This window comes from Pezoporus occidentalis, unplaced genomic scaffold, assembly GCF_034315485.1.
Source record: "Pezoporus occidentalis ecotype Australia unplaced genomic scaffold, CSIRO_AGI_Poc_V1 ctg37, whole genome shotgun sequence".
Taxonomy (NCBI): Eukaryota; Metazoa; Chordata; class Aves; order Psittaciformes; family Psittacidae; genus Pezoporus; species Pezoporus occidentalis.
Genome location: NW_026915691.1, coordinates 1635541 through 1653455, shown reverse-complemented (window position 1 = coordinate 1653455; position 17915 = coordinate 1635541). Strand labels below are relative to the sequence as shown.

Here is a 17915-nt window from a genome sequence, read left to right as displayed (position 1 = left end):
TAATTTTTAATCCCTCTTCACTCATCTTTTTCTTCCACCCACCTCCCATCTCTTTAACCCAGTGATAAACCTCACACAACTTCTTTAAAGCCACCATGTTAAAGCACAAGTGTGAGGATGAGCATATTAATAAATAAAACTGTTCCAGTCTGCTTCACTTGAAATACAGGGAAACTGTTTAGGGACCAATTTTGTGCTGCTTGAAAGATTGCTGTGTGGTTTTTGAGAACTCATTTCCTGGGATTCTTTGCATAAAGGGTCTTTTGGCATTGAAGAAGTTTTGCTGTTTTAATCACTGTTCGAGTTGAAATTGCTGAGAAATTACAAAGCTTATTCTATGCAAGGGATACTGGGTGATACAGAGCCCTGTGAAGCCAGGGAGTACTGGGAGAAGGGAATGAAAGATTAGAAGGAGAAAGCTGGAGAAACAACATGAAAGGCACAATTATTTATCTCTGAGAAGCGGGAAGCTTGAATTAGTGAGTGAACAGGCTGATGCCATTGCTAGCAAAGTAAGCTTGTTTAGGAAGCAGAATGTGTGGTCCAGCTTTCCTCTTTGCCTGCAAAGGAAATCCACTGTGAAATGCACAATGTCCCATGGAGGCTGGGAGCAATTCAAATGTTTCCCTTCTGTTCTGCCTCCACTCCTCTGCTGAGGACTGAAATGGCATTAACAGAGCTGTGTGATTTCACGTTTTTGTTCAGCTTGTCTTTTTCAGGGATGTGAGAAGCCCTTTTCAGGAGGGGGAGTGCTGGCAGGGTGATGATGAAGGCATGGGACAGGGCAGCTCAGAAGGCAGTTTCCTTCTGGTTCTGTGTTCCTTATGCCTAAACTCTCATGGTTCAGCCAGCATTTGGAGGAATAGCTCACTTGTTACTGTGCCCAGCCATCAGCTCTTGGAGATGTGGTGGCAGGTGAAACACAAAGCTGTTATTGAAGTCTCTTCCCAGATACTAGCTGGGACTGTTTGCAGTGAAGGACCCACCAGCCTCTTCCCAGGTGACATGGAGGGAAAGACAAAGTGAAGTGGGTGTAAAGGTGTGAAGTTGTATTGAATCATACACCCAGAGCTGATAAGAACCAAGCTGTTTTGTGTTGCTGTTTCAATGAACCTCTCTAAATATTGATCCATATTCCATCCTGAGCACTGTGTATCTGTGTGATTTCAATGTCTCAGCTCTCGTGGCTTTTAAGGAACTTCTTTTGCTTTAGAAGTCAAACAAACAACTTGAGCCATAATGTGGCTTTGTTACAATCGGGTCCTTGGATAAATGAATTCATAGTTTTGGACTCTTGATGTTGTTTGTCAATGCAGACAAGCTGCAATAAGTAATAACAGGGCTTTTTGAAAACAAGTCTGTTGTTGATGCCAAAGAAAGGACTGAAGTGCAAGAGTGAACCTTGCAGAAGAGTCCTCTTCTGGGTAAGTGGGTGTCTTGGGTTAGAATAAATGAAAGCTAAAGGAGAAAACTGGGTGGAAAATGATATTCTTAAATAAAATGTCCAGCTGCAAAAATTAATCTCCCTAATCACACTTAGCAGCAGAAAATCCTTGCATGGAGAGGAATAGTAAAGCTCTGCCTTGGTTTATGCTGGAGACACCTCTTCCAGGGGGCTCCTGTTTACAGCCACAGCAGAAGGTCAGAATCCTGTAAAGGTGATGGGAATTCAGACCACATCCAGAAAACCGTGGTCCTTGTGGTGCTGATGGTTTTCTGACTACAACACATAGGACTGTGGTGCTGGGTAGTTTTCCTTTCAAGCTCCAGCAGCTGAAGGAGACAGAGGGAAGTGCTTTCATCACTTGAATCCATGCTAATGATGCTGCCCTTCCCTAATCCATTTTACCTGAAAATCTCCAAGTGCTGCACACGCTCTAATGAAGCTTTCCAGCACCTCTCTGAGTGAATGACTACCAGGAACTGCATTTCTGTAGAAGGCAGACCCAAGGGATGCAATCCTTACGCGACTTCTCCCAAAATGATGTGCTGAAACCAGTGAGAAGCAGCCAGGGTTTAGTGACTCCCATCCCTCACCCACACTCCTGGGAAGCATTCAGATGGGGTTCTCAACAGATCTCCAATGTTTTCCCTAGACAAAGGCGGCATGGATAGCCTTGAAACTCTAGGGCAGTTTCTCTCCTTGAGCTGATGGCAACTAGAAGCAATAAATGAGTGCACATTGATTTAGCCTGTATTAGATCAGATGCAAGATCCTCCTTTGCCTCCCGCATGGAAATTGCTGTAGCCTCAAGTGGAGTTTCAGTGTGTTCAGAGCAGAAAGTACAGCTCGAAGTGTCATACAGGGAACAATATAATATTGTCTGTTTCTCCCACACAATGGATTATGGCAAGTGGAAGAAGTCATCTTTAAACTCTGGGTTTTTACAAGAAAGCAGCTGCATCTGCTGTTGAGGTAAAAATGAATTATTGGACATGGGGAGGGGAGGGAGCAACTGCAACAGCCAGGTGAGATGCTTTCTAGAAGGGTTGTTGGAACATGGGAAGTTAAAACTTGGAAGGCTGAAGTTTCAGCTGAGCCTTTGTGATCTCAGGGTCTGCTGCCTGAGGAGTGAATTGTCAGGAGGACTAGAGCCAGCCTGGGCTTTTGGGTAGAAGAAGCGTTGCTAGTGTGCATTGCTGAGGAAGAGCAAGAGGCCCAGAGTCCTTGGTGAGGAATGTGGCTGTGGGTAAGGAAAGCAGTGACTGCCCCGGAGGCTGTGGGTGTTGTCTGTGGAGCAGTGTGTGGTGTGTGCTGTGCTGTTGGAGCTGCTGAAGGAGGCCTCCCCCTCGCCTTGCTTCTGCACCTCGGCCCCATGCTGTGATGGGATGTGTGAAGAGGCTTTCAGCAAAGCTGTTCTTTGTGGAGCTGCCTGATGGAAAATCATGTTTCTGGACACAGAGTCTAATTATAGCATTAATGGATGCTCTGTACAACAGACAATTCATCTCCCAATCCACAGGTAGACATTTGTTCTTGGATTGAGGGCAGTTAATGTTGTTCTTTTGAGACATGGATATTTTGACATGTGCAGTGACCAATGCAACCTGAAGTGTTATAATTCTCTTCTGTGTTGGATCAGGGTCCAGAACATGTTTGTATCAGCAGTGAGGGAAAGTGAGCCTGTCCTGGTAACTCGCAGCTCATCTGGGCAGTGAGTCCCTGCTCCACAAACATCTCTGCCTCATTCCTCCCACTGCTTCCTGTAGTGCCATCCGAGGATGAAAGAGCTCTCCAGGTGTAAAATAAGTGTGTTTTCTGATGGACTGAGGGATCAGACCATAAATACCTGAGTTTTGGGGAGATGCTGCGACCACACAAACTCAGTAGCTGTGCTTGCGCGACTGCTTTAGTTGCTGTGAAAGCATCCTGACTTTGCTACCTGTGAAGGAAAACAGGCATTTAAAATGTCAGCCATCTAACAGATTTAATGAATCCTTCAGGATCTTGTGGGAAAGTGAGGATTTCAAAGCTTATGTGGATTTGGGCTCTGGTTGTGAAATGCTGCAGCTAATTGGTGTGAGGAAATAGGGATGAGGGAACATGTAAAGGCTTGCAATGGAGCTGGCAGATCCTGGGATCTCTCACTGGCGGGCTCTCCAGCAGCCTCTTTGGTTATCTGGCTTTCTTGGATGCTGGGCAGGATATTTTCCCACCTCATGGCTCCTAGGCTGATTTGCCTTTCATTAGTTCCAGTAGCAGTGCTTCCATTGCAGCCTGTAGGGGTGAAGCATGGCCAGAGCACAGGACAGGGATCTCAGTTTTGGAAGCAGTCTAGTTTTGCTGTTGAAGCTGCTCCTCCTCATACCTAGGTACGTCAGTTAACGTCACTGTGGTCAGCATGTCTCATCCGTAAAGCACGGATGACACCTCCCTGGAAGTGGGCAGGAAGCCTGGAAGTGGGCAGGAAGCCTTCATGACCTGGTTCTGACAAGGTGCAGCTTCGCATTGCTGTGCATGATTTGCTTTTCTTAATATATACCTGCTTAAAATGTATACAGAGGGAGGAATTTTCTACTGGAGCACAAGTGGTAGCTCGGTGTTGGGTTGCTGTTTATGCTTCTGAAAGTCTCATTTCTCTCACCTAACAGCCTTGTTGCATTTCCCGTCTTCTGCCAGTGATTTTCTAATCCTTTCCTGGCCTCGATGACTTGTAATGAATGTTTTAAGCAATCAAAGCGAAGCAGAACTGCTTCTGAGATGCGTGAGGGGTGAAGATGTTGGAAAGGGACATGAACACCCAAAACATAAGGAGATTATTGTTTTCTCCTTCAGTAGAATTTGTTTCCCTGGGTGATGAGCACTGGGAACTCAGAGGGAGGAGGTGAATGCTGCTTTTTAGATGTTGGGTATCTTTCAAACAATGTTAGAAATAGTGGAAAATGTGTTTCTGCTTTTAAGTTCCAAACGCATCACCCTCTGCAATGTCATTTATCCTGAGAATTCAGGGGTTTTTAAGGCAGGACCAACCACCTCAGCTATGCTTTAAGTACTTGTACAGAATGGGTAGAGCTGGTACCTTTGCAAGAGAAACAACACGGTGTTGTCGAGACCTCACAAAAGTATTTGTGTTGAGACCTTCTCAACAGGACTCTGTGGTACCTAGAGAAGGAGCAAAGTACCAGGAGGGATTGGGGGCTGCAGTCATCATGTGTGTGTTTTTTCCAAGCCTGCCTTGTTTTCCTCGCCCTGCAGGAGATGGGTTGGCACAATGCACACATTGTGTGTTTCACAGTAGGAAGCTTTGTCCAACAGAATCCCAGCACTGTTGACTCTTTGGTGCAGTAAAAAATAAGAAGTCCAAGTGATTTGGTCTTGAATGCCCCATGCTGTTCAAATGTGAGCGAGTAAAAGAGGATGCAAGGTAAAGATGACTTTGGTTAGTGTTCTATTATCCTGCAGTCAAATGGTTCTTTCTCCTTTGTCATCTCCCGGAGCCCTAGCAATGGATATCATCCTTCAAACATGCTCACTGTAAATTAGGGAGGATGCTGTGGAGTGGGGCAAGGAGTCTGGAAGCTGCTTCTCCTTTTGTGAACACAGGGGTAATGACCTTGATGCTTTGAGGTGAGAGCCCCTTCCTTTTGTGTGCCTCTTCTCTATGACACAGCTCACATCTTTTTGGTGTGAGAGCAGAACAGGCAAAGCCAAGTGGTTTCTCCCCAAGGTGATGGCTTTAGTTGGAAGATGTTGGGGTAAGGGCATGTGCTGTGGCATCGGAGGGCTCCGCTTTTGGAACAGGCAGTCCTGGAACTATAAAAGATGTTAAAGAGCTTGAAAGCGTTCAAGCTGCAGTTTAAAATCCACAACTTTCCGGCTCTAACCGGTCACTCCTCAGCCACTGCAGCTGACTTGGGAACATTTGGCTCGGGAAGCGGAACAACAGTTGGAAACAAACAGTGATGAGTTTTTTCATGGCTTCCCAGGGAACGCATCAGTTTGTTCATTTTGGTGATTCCTGTGGATTTTTAAGGCACTGTCGATGCAAGATGTTCAGTTTAGCCAAGCTTGCTTAGTGGCAGATTAAAATGAGCAAAGGCTGAGCACGCTGAGTTCACTCATCATAACCAATACGATGCTTCTCAGAACTTCCTTTGCCCTTGGTATCTTCAGCGAGGAATCCTGCCTGCTGCCGTCAGCCCCCCTGCGTTGAAATCCCATTTTACCCATTTGAATGCTGTAAGAAGTGCTGTATAAACCAAACAGGAGCATCTGTGAAGTGGTTAGAGTTGTTGTTGATTGCCTTTTCCTTATTGCCTTCGGGGGGATTTAAGCTTGAATTTGCTGGAAGTAGAATTTATGAGCCAGAACGCTCCATTTCTGATCCTTAAGCTGGGAAAAGTGCGGTGAATTTGATAGGTCTTTCTCTTGCCTCCAACGTCTTTGGCTTTTGATCTGGACCTTGCAGGGCTCTCCCTGTGTCTTTAGCATAATTGCTTTTTGCATGTGGAGAAGATGCCTGGTTTTTACATGGCTGCTTTCTTTACAGGGAGCTTTAGGGGTTCATCCATCTGCTGCCAGTGAGCAGTTCAGCCGGAAGCTCACGCACCGCCACTGCTGGTGTTTGCATCTGGGAGAGGGGGAGGCAGGAAAGGTGTGTTCATATTGATCCACCACAGCACTGTGCAGCTGACAAAGGATCCTGAGGATGACAAGAGGAGCCTAGTGTGATTCGGATCATAGTGGGGTGGGTTGGAGCTTGTATCCAGAGCTGCTTTTATAATAGAATCATAGAATCCCAGCCTGGTTTGGGTTGGAAAGGACCTTAAAGCTCCTCCAGCTCCAACCCCTGCCACGGGCAGGGACACCTTCCACTAGAGCAGCTTGCTCCAAGCCCCTGTGTCCAACCTGGCCTTGAACACTGCCAGGGATGGGGCAGGCACAGCTTCTCTGGGCACCCTGTGCCAGCGCCTCAGCACCCTCGCAGGGAAGAACTTGTGCCTAAGAGCTCATCTCAGTGTCCCCCCTGGCAGGTTAAAGCCATTCCCTTTGGCCTGTCCCTACAGGCCCTTGTCCCAAGCCCCTCTCCAGGTTTCCTGGAGCCCCTTTAGGCACTGGAGCTGCTCAAAGATCTCCCCTTCAGGAGCCTTCTCTTGTCCAGGCTGACCCAGCCCAGCTCTCTCAGCCTGTTCCAGCCCTCGCAGCATCTCTGTGACCTCTGGCCTCAAAGATTATTGATTATTATTGTGATCCGTAGTCACAGTCTGGTGGTGTCTGCTTGGAACAAAAGGCTTTTCCTTTCCCAGTTATGTGGAGGAATAAAATTTAGGATGTATCTCTCTGCACAGCCTTGTTAAAGCCCCTCATTCTATGGGGCTGGACTCCTGCATTTCCTACATGACTGCCTCGCACACATGTGTGTGCAAACATTGTCATCTGGGACTGTCTCATCATCTGTGTTTTATTCCAACTATAACTGATTTTCTGAGAGCACTCTCGCTATCCTCAGTGCGTTTGGGAAAGTTCTTTGTACAAAAGCAATGTAGCTGCTAAAGGATTGCACTAGAATGCACAAATACATTCCCGCTTTTTGTTAACTAAATGAAGAAATGCCTGTAGAATGAAGCTGAAGTGATCAATCCTGCAAGTGAGAGCACTGAGAACCCGCCAGGGTCAAAATGTACTGGTGGCCTGGCCATGCCATTATAGAATAATCAGACACGGGAGGAGGAGGAAGGAATGCCACCCTCCAGGGTAAGTGCTCTCGGGCTGCTGGCTGGGGGTATGAGGCTCCAAAGGAAGTATTTCCATGTTCCATCCCCTTTTTCCTGTGACACACTCAGCCTGGCTGGGGGCATCCGTGCCTGGTGAGAGGCACAGGCGTGGCTGTGTAATCCCTCTTGTCGATGCAGCGTTCCTGCACCACCTCCCAGTGATATCCAGCTGGGTATTCACTTAGCTCATGGTGAGTCACTGCAGAAATAGGAAAACACTGCTGGGTTTTGTGTCTTTGTTTTCATGGTGCTGAGGGGAACATTGTTTTGCCAGGGTGCTGAGCAGAACACAAGTACCGGAAATGGGATTGAGGAGAGGAATTCTTGCTGACTGCTTGGCTGCTTTGCTCTGTATCTCTGCCTTACTACCTGCAAGTAGTAGTAAGTGTTGTCCTTTTCCTGACCTGCTGCAGGTGCTTTGGTCCTGCCAGTAAATGCTTCCAAGCAAGTTCCCAAGGAGGAGTTTGGCCTCGGAGTCAGGAAGGGGGAAGTGAGCAAGGCAAAGCCCCTTCCTTTCAAACACAAAGCTGGTGGCAGGACCTTATCTCTGGTGGCTGCAAAGGGGAAGACGTCAAAACATGGAAAATTATTCCTATGCTTTGAGAGAGCACAATTAAATGCTCATGGAAGCTTTAAAGCTGTTGGAGAGGTAGCAAAACATGGTGCAGACATGCCTGTGGTGGCTGCCATGAAAGCAGCTGCACTGCTGTATAGCAAAGGAAGAAAGGAGTGGAAGAAAATCATGAAGAGAAATGGGAAGTTCAGATTGGGTGTAGGGAGGAAGCTCTTCCCTGTGAGGGTGCTGAGGCGCTGGCACAGGGTGCCCAGAGAAGCTGTGGCTGCCCCATCCCTGGCAGTGTTCAAGGCCAGGTTGGACACAGGGGCTTGGAGCAAGCTGCTCTAGTGGAAGGTGTCCCTGCCTGTGCCAGCAGACTGGAGCTGGGTGATCTTAAGGTCCTTTCCATCCCATCCTGTAATTCTGTGACTTGAAGGTGCTTTAAAGGACTTGAGAAACAAAAAGACATGTGAAGTGATACTGACCTGGTAGGAATTCAAGGTTGACCACTGGTCAGTAATGCTCTGGGGAAGCTCAAGAAATCCTCTGTGTAGTGTGTATTTGTTGAGAAAACAGATAACCTGGTCATTGCATGCTCTGTTCTTCCATTCCTGTGGTAAATAGAGGTTAAACAGCTGAATCTAGAGGTAGGCATTTAAAAGCAGCAGATCACTTGTTATTCTCCCTTAGGGCTGCAGTGTGAATATTGCTGTGATAAAGACTTCCTTCTAGCCCCCGAAGAGATTTTGCACCAGGCAGGACATTGCAGCCAAACAGGGTTTCCAGGCAAAATAATGGGAAACCAGCAACAGCTCTTCTAAGATCTGGACTTAAAGGGCAGTTTTCCATGTTGGCCAGTGTGAGTTTATGGAAAGGTGAGTGCCATATGGAGCTGAACCCATGCTCTAACTTACCTGGTGAGGTTGCAAGAGAGCTTGATGCCGTTTTGAGAAGATATTTACTTTGGCACCCCCACAGCATTTGGATTGAGGAAGTGAACAGTACAAATCAACACTGTGTAGGCAGTGAGTCTGCAAAGAGTCTGAGGGACAGGTCTCAAAATCCAGCTGGTTGGGAGTGGTTGGTGAATAGGTATGTTATTAGCAGGGGCTGTCACAGGGGTTACGTGTTGTCCCTCCGCCAACTGCAATGTTCCTTGCACGATCAACTGAGCTGAAAGTGAGCATGTGGGACACTTGTCCAGTGTGTATATGAGGTGTGTATTCCTCAGACCTTACAATAAGAATCATGTTTAGGGTAGGCAGGTGATGGTGCCATTGTATTCATGCTTGGTGTGGTTCTAGTGCCCTTGTTCCTGCTCATCCAAGACCCATGAGGCTTAGAGGTAGTTTCAGTAACTGGGTAACACTGAAATTGTGTCTGTTGGAATAAGCACGTATTTGACAGTGTTTGGAATCACTTCCTGAGAGTTGGAGAGAGTTCTGCAGTGCTGGAAGACTTTAGACATCAAAATTGTCCGTCTTCTGAAGATAGGGTTAAGCATGAGAACTGTAGCACCTGGAGTAAGGACCGGTTGAGGGAAACCCCCCTGGCTGCTGGTTTGCAGATGTTTAACTCCTTCCTTCCTTCCTCGCTAATGGTTTAACTCCTTCCTTCCTCCACAGCCATGTAACCTCTTCAGTTCCTGCCACATGTGCAGAGATCTTACTGGAGAGCAGTTACACAGCACCAGAGACTGGGGGGTTCCCCATCCCTTTATGTGCAGCTTCCTCTGAAGTTGGCAGCTTCTCCTTCCTGGCTGAGGCACAATGGTGAGGCAGAGGAGTTGTGGCTGTGTTATCATTCAGAACCAGCGTGGTGGAGTTGTGTTCTGGCACCACAAAACACAATTACCTACCTCTCCCTACTGTACCACAACAAATAACTGCCATCAGTCTCAGCCTGTCATGGTAAGGCATTGGAGTTTTGCCATAATCTTGTTATTTAACTGAATTTATCTCATTTTCTTGCTGTCCCTCTCTCTTTAGGGTGTGCCTTATTGCTGCCTACTCTGTTCTAGTCCTGCTCCAGTTCTGGGTGGTCATGCAGGAGGTTTTTGCCCAAACTAATACTGGTTTCCTCACATAAGGAAAGTCCTTCCCATTGCTAGCTGTGACTTCCCTGGAGGGTTGGAGCTGGCAGTGGGACCTGGCAGCACACTGCTTTGGGTAAAAAGGCCAGATTGCAGCTTAATCAAACATCTTTCCAAACGGTATCAGGCAAATCCAAAGGCTCTGCTTTGGAGAATTGAAATGAGGAACGTGCTTTTAAAATGCTGACATTGTGTTGTTACTGATGCTAAAGCAGATCTTTTAACGTCTTAAAACCATGAGGCATCAGTTTCCCTTTTTGGTACAAAAAGAGGAAATTCCTTCATGTAACAGGGTATGTTAAAGAACTGCTCTATCTGAGAGATTCAGATATTGTCTCTTTCCCTTCCTGTTGCTTCCTCCAAAAGTACATTAGGAATTGTGTGTATTTCATGTCTGGCCTCTCATGAGCCATACTCTTTGAGCTTGTCTCTTTATTTTGGGGGGTGGTAAGTAAAACCTTTATTATATCCAGTTGTTTTTATTCCATTCTAAATCAGCTGTATCGTAAAGCCCCTCAGTGGCTCGGCTATTTAATCCCAGTTACAGAAGAATTCTATTTCTGTGTCTGTAAAGCCTTTGTTGCTGTGATAGGATCAGTCTGACAAGATTACGGCGCATATAAAATGATTGGTGATGTAAGGCTGTAGATGATCCTTCTGTTGTGGTTTTGACTTCTCCTTTTTGTGGTATGGAGGTTCGCTTGTGAAGATCAGAAATAAAGGATATGAAACAGGCAGCAGTTTGCTTTAACACACTAGCGAGATTCTTAATTGTATTTTCCTAACACAACCTTTTATGTGAGTATTACAGAATAAAACTGCTGTGGTTGGACTTTGCAGCTCTGTTAAGAAGCAGGTACTCCAGTGTTACACAGTCTTAGCCTGTGGAATGTCAGGTTCTGGCTCTCTTACGGTATTTCATGGACTTTCTCATGCAGGAGGATTTAGTCACACATCTGGCAGAAAGCAGCTTTGTGGAAGAGGGCTTATGCATGCAGTGGTTTGTGTGAGCTGCTGGAAGAAGATGCAGCTGAGGAGCAAGAGCTGGTAAGGCAGGTAATGTTGTTATTGCAGGATGCAGCTCTGGGACACCAGGAGGGATCCTCCTTTGATGAGGCTTTTGAGCTGTGTGGTCTGGTGTGTATCAGTGAGCTATGGGAGGCTTAGAGGGGTCAGGGCTGGCCTCTCTAAGGGTGACAAAGCATCTGTCAATTCATCTCCAGCCACTGAAGCCTCTCACTAACCTGAGTGTGGATCCCAGGCATCCCAAGTGGAAGGGATCTGTCCCTCTGCCTCTTGCTGCTACATATTCAAGAGTGACAATTGGCCAGCAGTCAAGCATTTTCTGGTCAAAACTTCCAACATAGCAAGAGGAAAAAGAATCAAGCCCAGAGTGAGTCAGTGTTGAGATCAAAGGAGGGTGGATGCCCTAAGAGACAAGGCAGTGAGCTGCACAGATGAGGATCTCCAACTAACTGATCCCTTACCCTTATTTTCTTAGAAGCCTTTTGCTTTGTCTTCTTCTTTCTTACAAATGTCCCTTTTTTTCCCTGTGAGGTGGTGCAGGAGGTAAATGTCCAAGTGAATTGTCATAGCTCATCCCCCATTGAATGGTGAGTGAGCTGCAAAGCAAAGGGTTAACTGACTATTGGCTCTGACCCACTCAGAGCAATTGCTGGCCGGAGCCATGGCTTCTGCTGAGACAAAACAGTTTCCTCCCAAGCTTTAGCTGCTCTGTCCTCGTGTTCAGCTTGTGCATCAGGGTTGTTACATGTGTACAGTGCAGATGTTAGCAAGGATACAGCGGTCCTCTAATTAAACAACGCTGGGCTTAAGTTGTCTTTGCTATAAGACGATAGGCAGCACAACTGATACGAGGCAATAATAGATAAGAAGTGGCTTACCATGCTGAGGGACATCTGCTCCTCCTTCATGTGGATTCAGCTCCCTGGAGTGTGGTGGATGATAACATGAAGGGAGCTCATGCTGATGCTGTAGGAACTGCCTGGATTCTCAGGGGAAGGTGGGGTCAGTGCTTCAGTCGCCTCATGCCACTAACAGGAAGTAGCAACATCCATATTTTTACCAATAAACTTTTCTGTGTTAAATAGGAAGCAGAAGTGACTTTATTTGTTGAGCTTCACAGCAAGTGAGTGCTGTGAGGGTATAGTAAGACAAAGAGCCCTGAGGCCTTTGCATATGTTTCTGCTGTGCAGTCGTCTCTAAGGAGGAGCGTGACTCAGTTACACTGACTTGAAATACTCGCGAGGAAATGATTTCTCTTGCAGCAGAAGGGCTTGGCACTGTACTCTGGAGCTGCCCTGCTTTTCCTAGGCAACAAACGGCTAGTAAATTGTTCCGACTTCCCCATAACATCTCCTGAAAGCAGGACAGGCGCTGGGATGTGCTGAGCTGCAGAGCTCGCTCCTGCGGTGCTGAACTGGCAATCAGGCACTGAAGGCAGTGATTTCGCTGTCTGTATCTCTCACCTCTGAGATGTGTGGCCAAATGCCAAACCAGCTGCGCTTTCCAGGCAGCTTCCAGCTTTTGTTCCTCCTGGGTAGGTGAGTCTGGCCTTGAAGAAGCCAAATGCACACATGTTCATGCTTCAGCACTTGAAAAGGAGCAGTTTCTTATCAGCCGCAATGGAGTGGGGAGATAAATCCTCTGGAGGTGAAGCTACATGGCATGTAAGCACTTGGAAGGGAAAATGCCATGGTTGGTGCTGGTACAACTCCAGCATACTTGACTAATATCTTGGCTTTGGGACTGCAGGCGCCTGTACAGCTTGTATTGAGGAAGGGTAGGCATCTACTTCATTTCCATGGTTTTTCATGGATTTGTCTTCTGTGTGGGCACCTCATGTAGTTCCTGGCTTTCCAGGAGAGAGGAGTGCTGCTGCTTCTCTTGACAGATAAATGCTGTCCTCCTCCTGCAGCCTTCTTCATCCTCACTGCAGCCTCAGAGAGCTGGCAGCTTGAGCCAGCATTGGGGATCCTGCACTGGGACAGGTCAGGAGGTCTGGGAAAGCATCTTTGATCCTGTTGGGATCTGCCTTCTTCCATGGCCTTCCAGCATTGCTGGGTGCCTGGTTCAGTTTCCTTTTAACTGAAAGCTTGAGCTCTGTGAGTTAGGGTAATTGGGTACAAATACAGTCAAGAGGGATAGTGTTAGGAACAGAGGTGGTGTGATGAATGCAAAGCCTGAGGAGAAAAGGCTCTGGTTAAGTGGCACAGCAATGATGGTGATGAGGGACTGAAGCCAGGTCACTCTCAGCCTGCTCCATGCCCTTTCCCTGCTTGCAGAGGGGTTGAAGCCTCCCAGTGAGACCTTAGTGCTGCTTACACATCCATATGGACTCTCACAGCAAACTTCGGAAGCATTTGCTCAGCTCTAGGGAGCCACATCTGCCTTGGACAGCCTGCCCTCTTGGAAGTGTATCCAGCTCCAATAGGAAAAGACAGTGCTCCTGTGAAAAAACAGCTGGCAAGTGTGTGCCCTAACCGGGTTCATGAAGAAGAAATTATGACTATAAGGGTAGGGGTAAATGCAAGACGGTTCTTATGAACAAGGCTGAAAGGACAAAGTTGGTACCAGATTATATTTAATGAAGAAGAGCCACAGAGATGCTGTGAGGGCTGGAGCAGCTCTGCTCTGGAGCCAGGCTGAGAGAGCTGGGCTGGGTCAGCCTGGAGAAGAGAAGGCTCCTGAAGGGGAGACCTTAGAGCAGCTCCAGTGCCTAAAGGGGCTGCAAGAAACCTGGAGAGGGGCTTTGGACAAGGGGTAGGGACAGGCCAAGGGGAATGGCTTTAACCTGCAGAGGGGAGACTGAGATGAGCTCTTAGGCAGAAGCTCTTCCCTGTGAGGGTGCTGAGGCGCTGGCACAGGGTGCACCAGAGAAGCTGCTGATGTCAGTCTGAATGACAGATTGAACTATAAAGATATTTTTGCTGCATTATGTCACTTGCTCTGCCTTCCACACAGCTTGCAGAGTTCTGTTATCACAGGTATGCGTGCTAAAATAGCATTATCCTGGCAGGATGGCAACGAGCAGCTCCATCAAGACCTTCCTCAGCCTTGTAGGAGAAAGCCCTGGTGAGTCCAGTAAAGGCACATGGCTTTGGAGACAGGCGAGGTAATTAGGAGCATCTCAGTCTGTTTCAGTGTAATGCCATAAAAAGCGTGTGCTATCTAGAAAGCAGAACATCTGGCAAACAGGCTAATGAGAGCCAGACTGGGAGAGCTCGGAGGCAAATGGGAGAGCTACCCTGTAGAGTTTGTTTATAACTCTTTGAATCTCTAGGAGGTTACTAGTTTGGATTAAAAAATACGTATATATTATCGATTAAAACAAATGCAGACACCAAAGAGCAAACAATGAGAGTCTGAATTGACTTAGTTTGACATGTAATAGCCTGGCTGGGAGGGGTGGTGTATTCCTGGGAATGTTTTCTGTCCCTTCTTCCCCTTCCAGCTCTGCTCTCGAGATCCCCCATGAGCATCTCTGAACCAGAGGAGTATATTTGCTCTCTGAGCCAAAGGAGACTTTTCCCTTCCCTTAAGCAGGGAATTTGTTTCGCAAAGGGAGAAGTTTGGGCTCTGCAAAGTTTCTGCTCCTGCTCTTTTTCTTTCTCTTTTCTTGTTTTTTTTTTTGTTGTTTTTTTTTTTGTGGTTTTTTGTTTTTTATTGTAATGATGACATATGGAAACTATTTACACAGGAGCATGCTCTGCTGCACTGAATGGGAATGTTGGAGTCCCGGCAGTATCGTTCCGGATGCCTTGTGTAAGCAGCCAGCTGGTTTTGCTTTTCCTTCCCCCCCCCCCCCCCCCTTCTTTCCCTCTCTCCCTTTTCAGGGAACGCCTGGGATAAGTTACACCAGTGTGGAAGGAAGCTTTGCCATCTGTGAGCAGCTCAGTTCGTTTACTTTGCCATGCCCCTTGTACTGTGAGCTCCACAAATATCTGTTTCCTTTGCTTGCGGGGGGCAGGGGGGAGGCTCCTCGCTGTGAGCAGTCAGCACTTGGACTCCTATCCCCTTAGCTGTTCACGTTCACTGGTGAGCAAGTTCTTGCTCTATTCCAAAAGAAGAGAGCGTGGCACACGAAACCTGGCTTCCCCACCACGGTCATGCTTAAAAGCTCTTTGTCCCGCAGCTAAGCCTTCCAACAACTTGCACTTAGAAACATCCTGCTGCTTAGACAGCGATAGGGAAACGATTTAACTGAAGTCTGAGCCACCTTCCTCAGAGGGGAGGGGAGAAAACGTTTAGTTCTGCAGAGAGCAGAGGAAAACCTTCTGTGCTTTCTGTAGCTTCTTCAGGAGAAAGCTCTGCAGCTCTCCCCTTGAAGGAGCTGTGAACTGAGGATCGGCGTTCGGAGGGGAGGGAGGGAGGAACTTCACATCTGACTTGTCTCCCTGGCCCCGTCCCTGAAGCCAAGCGTGCCTGCTTCCCGATGTGGGAGCTGCCATGCAGTGGAGAGAGCAGCCTGCCATCTACTTCGAGGATTACGGGAGTCCTGTGGAGAGATCCTCCTATCTCATTGAGCTCCATACTAATGGTAAATGCCGTCGGGGATGTTCTGCAGCACGAGCGGAGCGGAGTTGGAGGTTGCATTAGTCTGTGTCATTGTTATCATGGGAGCAGCTGAGGAAATTAGCTAGCTGGAGGGCTGCCAAACAAACAGGCAGAGGGTTGCTTTTCAAATGTATTATTATTTTTATTATTATTTATTATCCAGATGATGCTCTTGCCTCAGGGGTGCTCGATCAACCTTCTGGTACCTGATGGGGAAGGAGCTGAGCCACAAAATGCAGCTCCCCACTTCACCAGTACATTTTCTGTGCCTAGAAAGATGATGCCTGGTTGAGACAGGAGGAAAACATCTTGGGTTTCTGGAGTTATTTTTTGTTGCTGATTTGCATCTCTGAGTGCTGTTTTGTATTCACAACCTTGATCTCATGGGACATCTCTTCTGTTTCAGCTGTGAGTCCTCTGTGTGAAGTGCAGAGAGGGGGCCTGGGGTTTTGCTGGGGTGTCTCTTTTCCTAGTGTTGATCCTTTTCAAAGAGAGGTTGGTCTTTGTGAAAAAGGGCAAAGGTGGTTTTGGCATCTTTTGATTTAATGCTTAATTTGTTTAATGCCGCAAACCTTCACTGATTTGACCACAGCATGCTTTGGTGTTCTACTGTAATGCTGCAATAACATGGTAATATTGTAAGGACCTGCTTAATATGTCCCTCCTCGCTAAAATTGCTGGTGCAGCCAAGGTGTGGATTCTGTGCTATTTTAGTGTCTCCTGAATGCCCCCCTTGCAGTTCTGATCCAACTCTGGGGCAAGAGTACAAGAGGGACGTGGAGCTGTTGGAGCGAGGCCAGAGGAGGTCATGGAGATGCTGCGAGGGCTGGAGCAGCTCTGCTCTGGAGCCAGGCTGAGAGAGCTGGGCTGGGTCAGCCTGGAGAAGAGAAGGCTCCTGAAGGGGAGACCTTAGAGCAGCTCCAGTGCCTAAAGGGGCTGCAGGAAACTGGAGAGGGGCTTGGGACAAGGGCCTGTAGGGACAGGCCAAGGGGAATGGCTTTAACCTGCCAGAGGGGAGATTGGGATGAGCTCTTAGGCAGAAGCTCTTCCCTGTGAGGGTGCTGAGGCGCTGGCACAGGGTGCCCAGAGAAGCTGTGGCTGCCCCATCCCTGGCAGTGTTCAAGGCCAGGTTGGACACAGGGGCTTGGAGCAAGCTGCTCTAGTGGAAAGTGTCCCTGCCTGTGGCAGGGGTTGGAGCTGGATGAGCTTTAAGGTCCCTTCCAACCCAAACCAGTCTGGTATTCTACGATTCTATGACAGAAGGAGCACTGAAAATGCAGAAGGGTTTTTGCTGTCAGGCTGCAGTCTGTCTCCTTGAAAGGCACACGTGGTAAAAGCCTCATAAATACTAATATTTCAGAACTCTTTAGAGCTCACAATATAATACATGTTGCTGTCGTCTTTGAATTACAAAGCAAACAAACCCAGAAGATTCCAGTCCTGGACATAAATAAAAAGCTCCGTCATTCACTTTGTTCAAGCAATGTGATCATTCAAGGTGTGAAAGGGATGTGGGCGAGGAATCAGCCTCATTCAAACACTTGTCCAGATTTTGAGTGGTATTTTAAGCTTCTGGGGGAAGCGAGGAAGAGAAATAGGCTTCATGCTGCAGGATTCTCAGCAATCTGAGCATGCAATCTGGAAAGGCTTCACAAATCCCAGAGAAATGTTTTCTTCCCTTGATTTGAGGGTGGAAAAGGCAGCTGGGGCTCCACACTGGTGAAGGGGTTTTGCTTGCTTCCCACTCCCTGCCTCTGTGCCAGGAGCACAGTGGTGCTGTTTCTCTTGGTGGGGGTAGATCTTTTTGGCATTGGCATTTTATCCCCTCCGGAGGCTGTTCTAAAGGGACTGAATCACTGATTCAATCAGGATTATTTTGTCCTAGCAAAGAGATGCAGCAAATCTTCAGCATGCTGTCACGAGAGAGGCAAAGAACCTCATTGTCATTTTGCTCCCACCCTCAGGTAACTTCTCACAGCACAGAGAGAACAAGCTACCACATCACAGCTTCTGTGCTCGTGAAAAGCAGGAAATCAGCACTCCTGCACTGGCAAGATCCATTTTACATGGGCTGTCTTTGGGAACATGAGGCACTGGAGGAGGGAAGTCTCTGCTGAGAGCAAGAACTGTGTGCTTTGGGTAGTGATTGAAACTCTGGAGCACTGAGTGCATGAGCAGCTCCACCACAGCCTTCATGCTTGATCCTAAGCAGGTCTCACTGAGGTATATTCTTTGTCAAAGGTGCAACATCCAAATCCAAATCCCAGAAGCAGCAAGCAGGTGACATTCCCTTTTTGAGCAGTAATTGTCTTCATGCCTGGGTTTCACGTGTTTTCATTCCTTTAATGAAATCTTTAGTTATGAAATCTGGTGCTAGTGTTCAGTAAAGCAGGTTTTGGTAGGGTTTTCGTGATGAGACCTGAAAGTTCCAACATCAATCTGTTGGATAGGAAGAGAAATAGGAAGCGAAATATG

The 17915-nt window shown here is 47.5% G+C and overlaps 2 protein-coding genes and 1 long non-coding RNA gene across 6 annotated transcripts in view; 2 read left to right on the top strand and 1 right to left on the bottom strand.

The window, feature by feature from the left end:
• Positions 1 to 17915, top strand: part of TPCN1 (two pore segment channel 1) — a 46812-nt gene that overhangs the window by 2067 nt on the left and 26830 nt on the right. Inside the window, exons 1-2 of one of the 3 annotated variants that reach the window (XM_062631165.1) lie at positions 14594 to 14648; positions 15185 to 15423. The exons of 1 other annotated variant lie outside the window; for it this stretch is intronic. In XM_062631165.1, the coding sequence (XP_062487149.1) occupies positions 15333 to 15423 (91 nt within the window). In that variant the 5' untranslated portion in view covers positions 14594 to 14648; positions 15185 to 15332. Of the gene's footprint in view, positions 1 to 14583; positions 14649 to 15184; positions 15424 to 17915 lie in introns of those variants that run through there. One more of the 3 variants, XM_062631166.1, reaches the window with a different exon arrangement.
• Positions 1 to 17915, top strand: part of RITA1 (RBPJ interacting and tubulin associated 1) — a 46132-nt gene that overhangs the window by 6757 nt on the left and 21460 nt on the right. The window lies entirely within an intron of this gene.
• On the bottom strand, positions 81 to 11989 carry LOC134170100 (uncharacterized). Of its 2 annotated transcripts, XR_009967126.1 has the most exons (4): positions 11768 to 11989; positions 8257 to 8382; positions 1604 to 3383; positions 81 to 1471 (listed from the first exon to the last, which is right to left on the bottom strand). It is a non-coding gene; the product is annotated as an uncharacterized LOC134170100 (long non-coding RNA). The 2 variants fall into 2 exon arrangements; XR_009967125.1 differs by having other exon boundaries at positions 81 to 3383.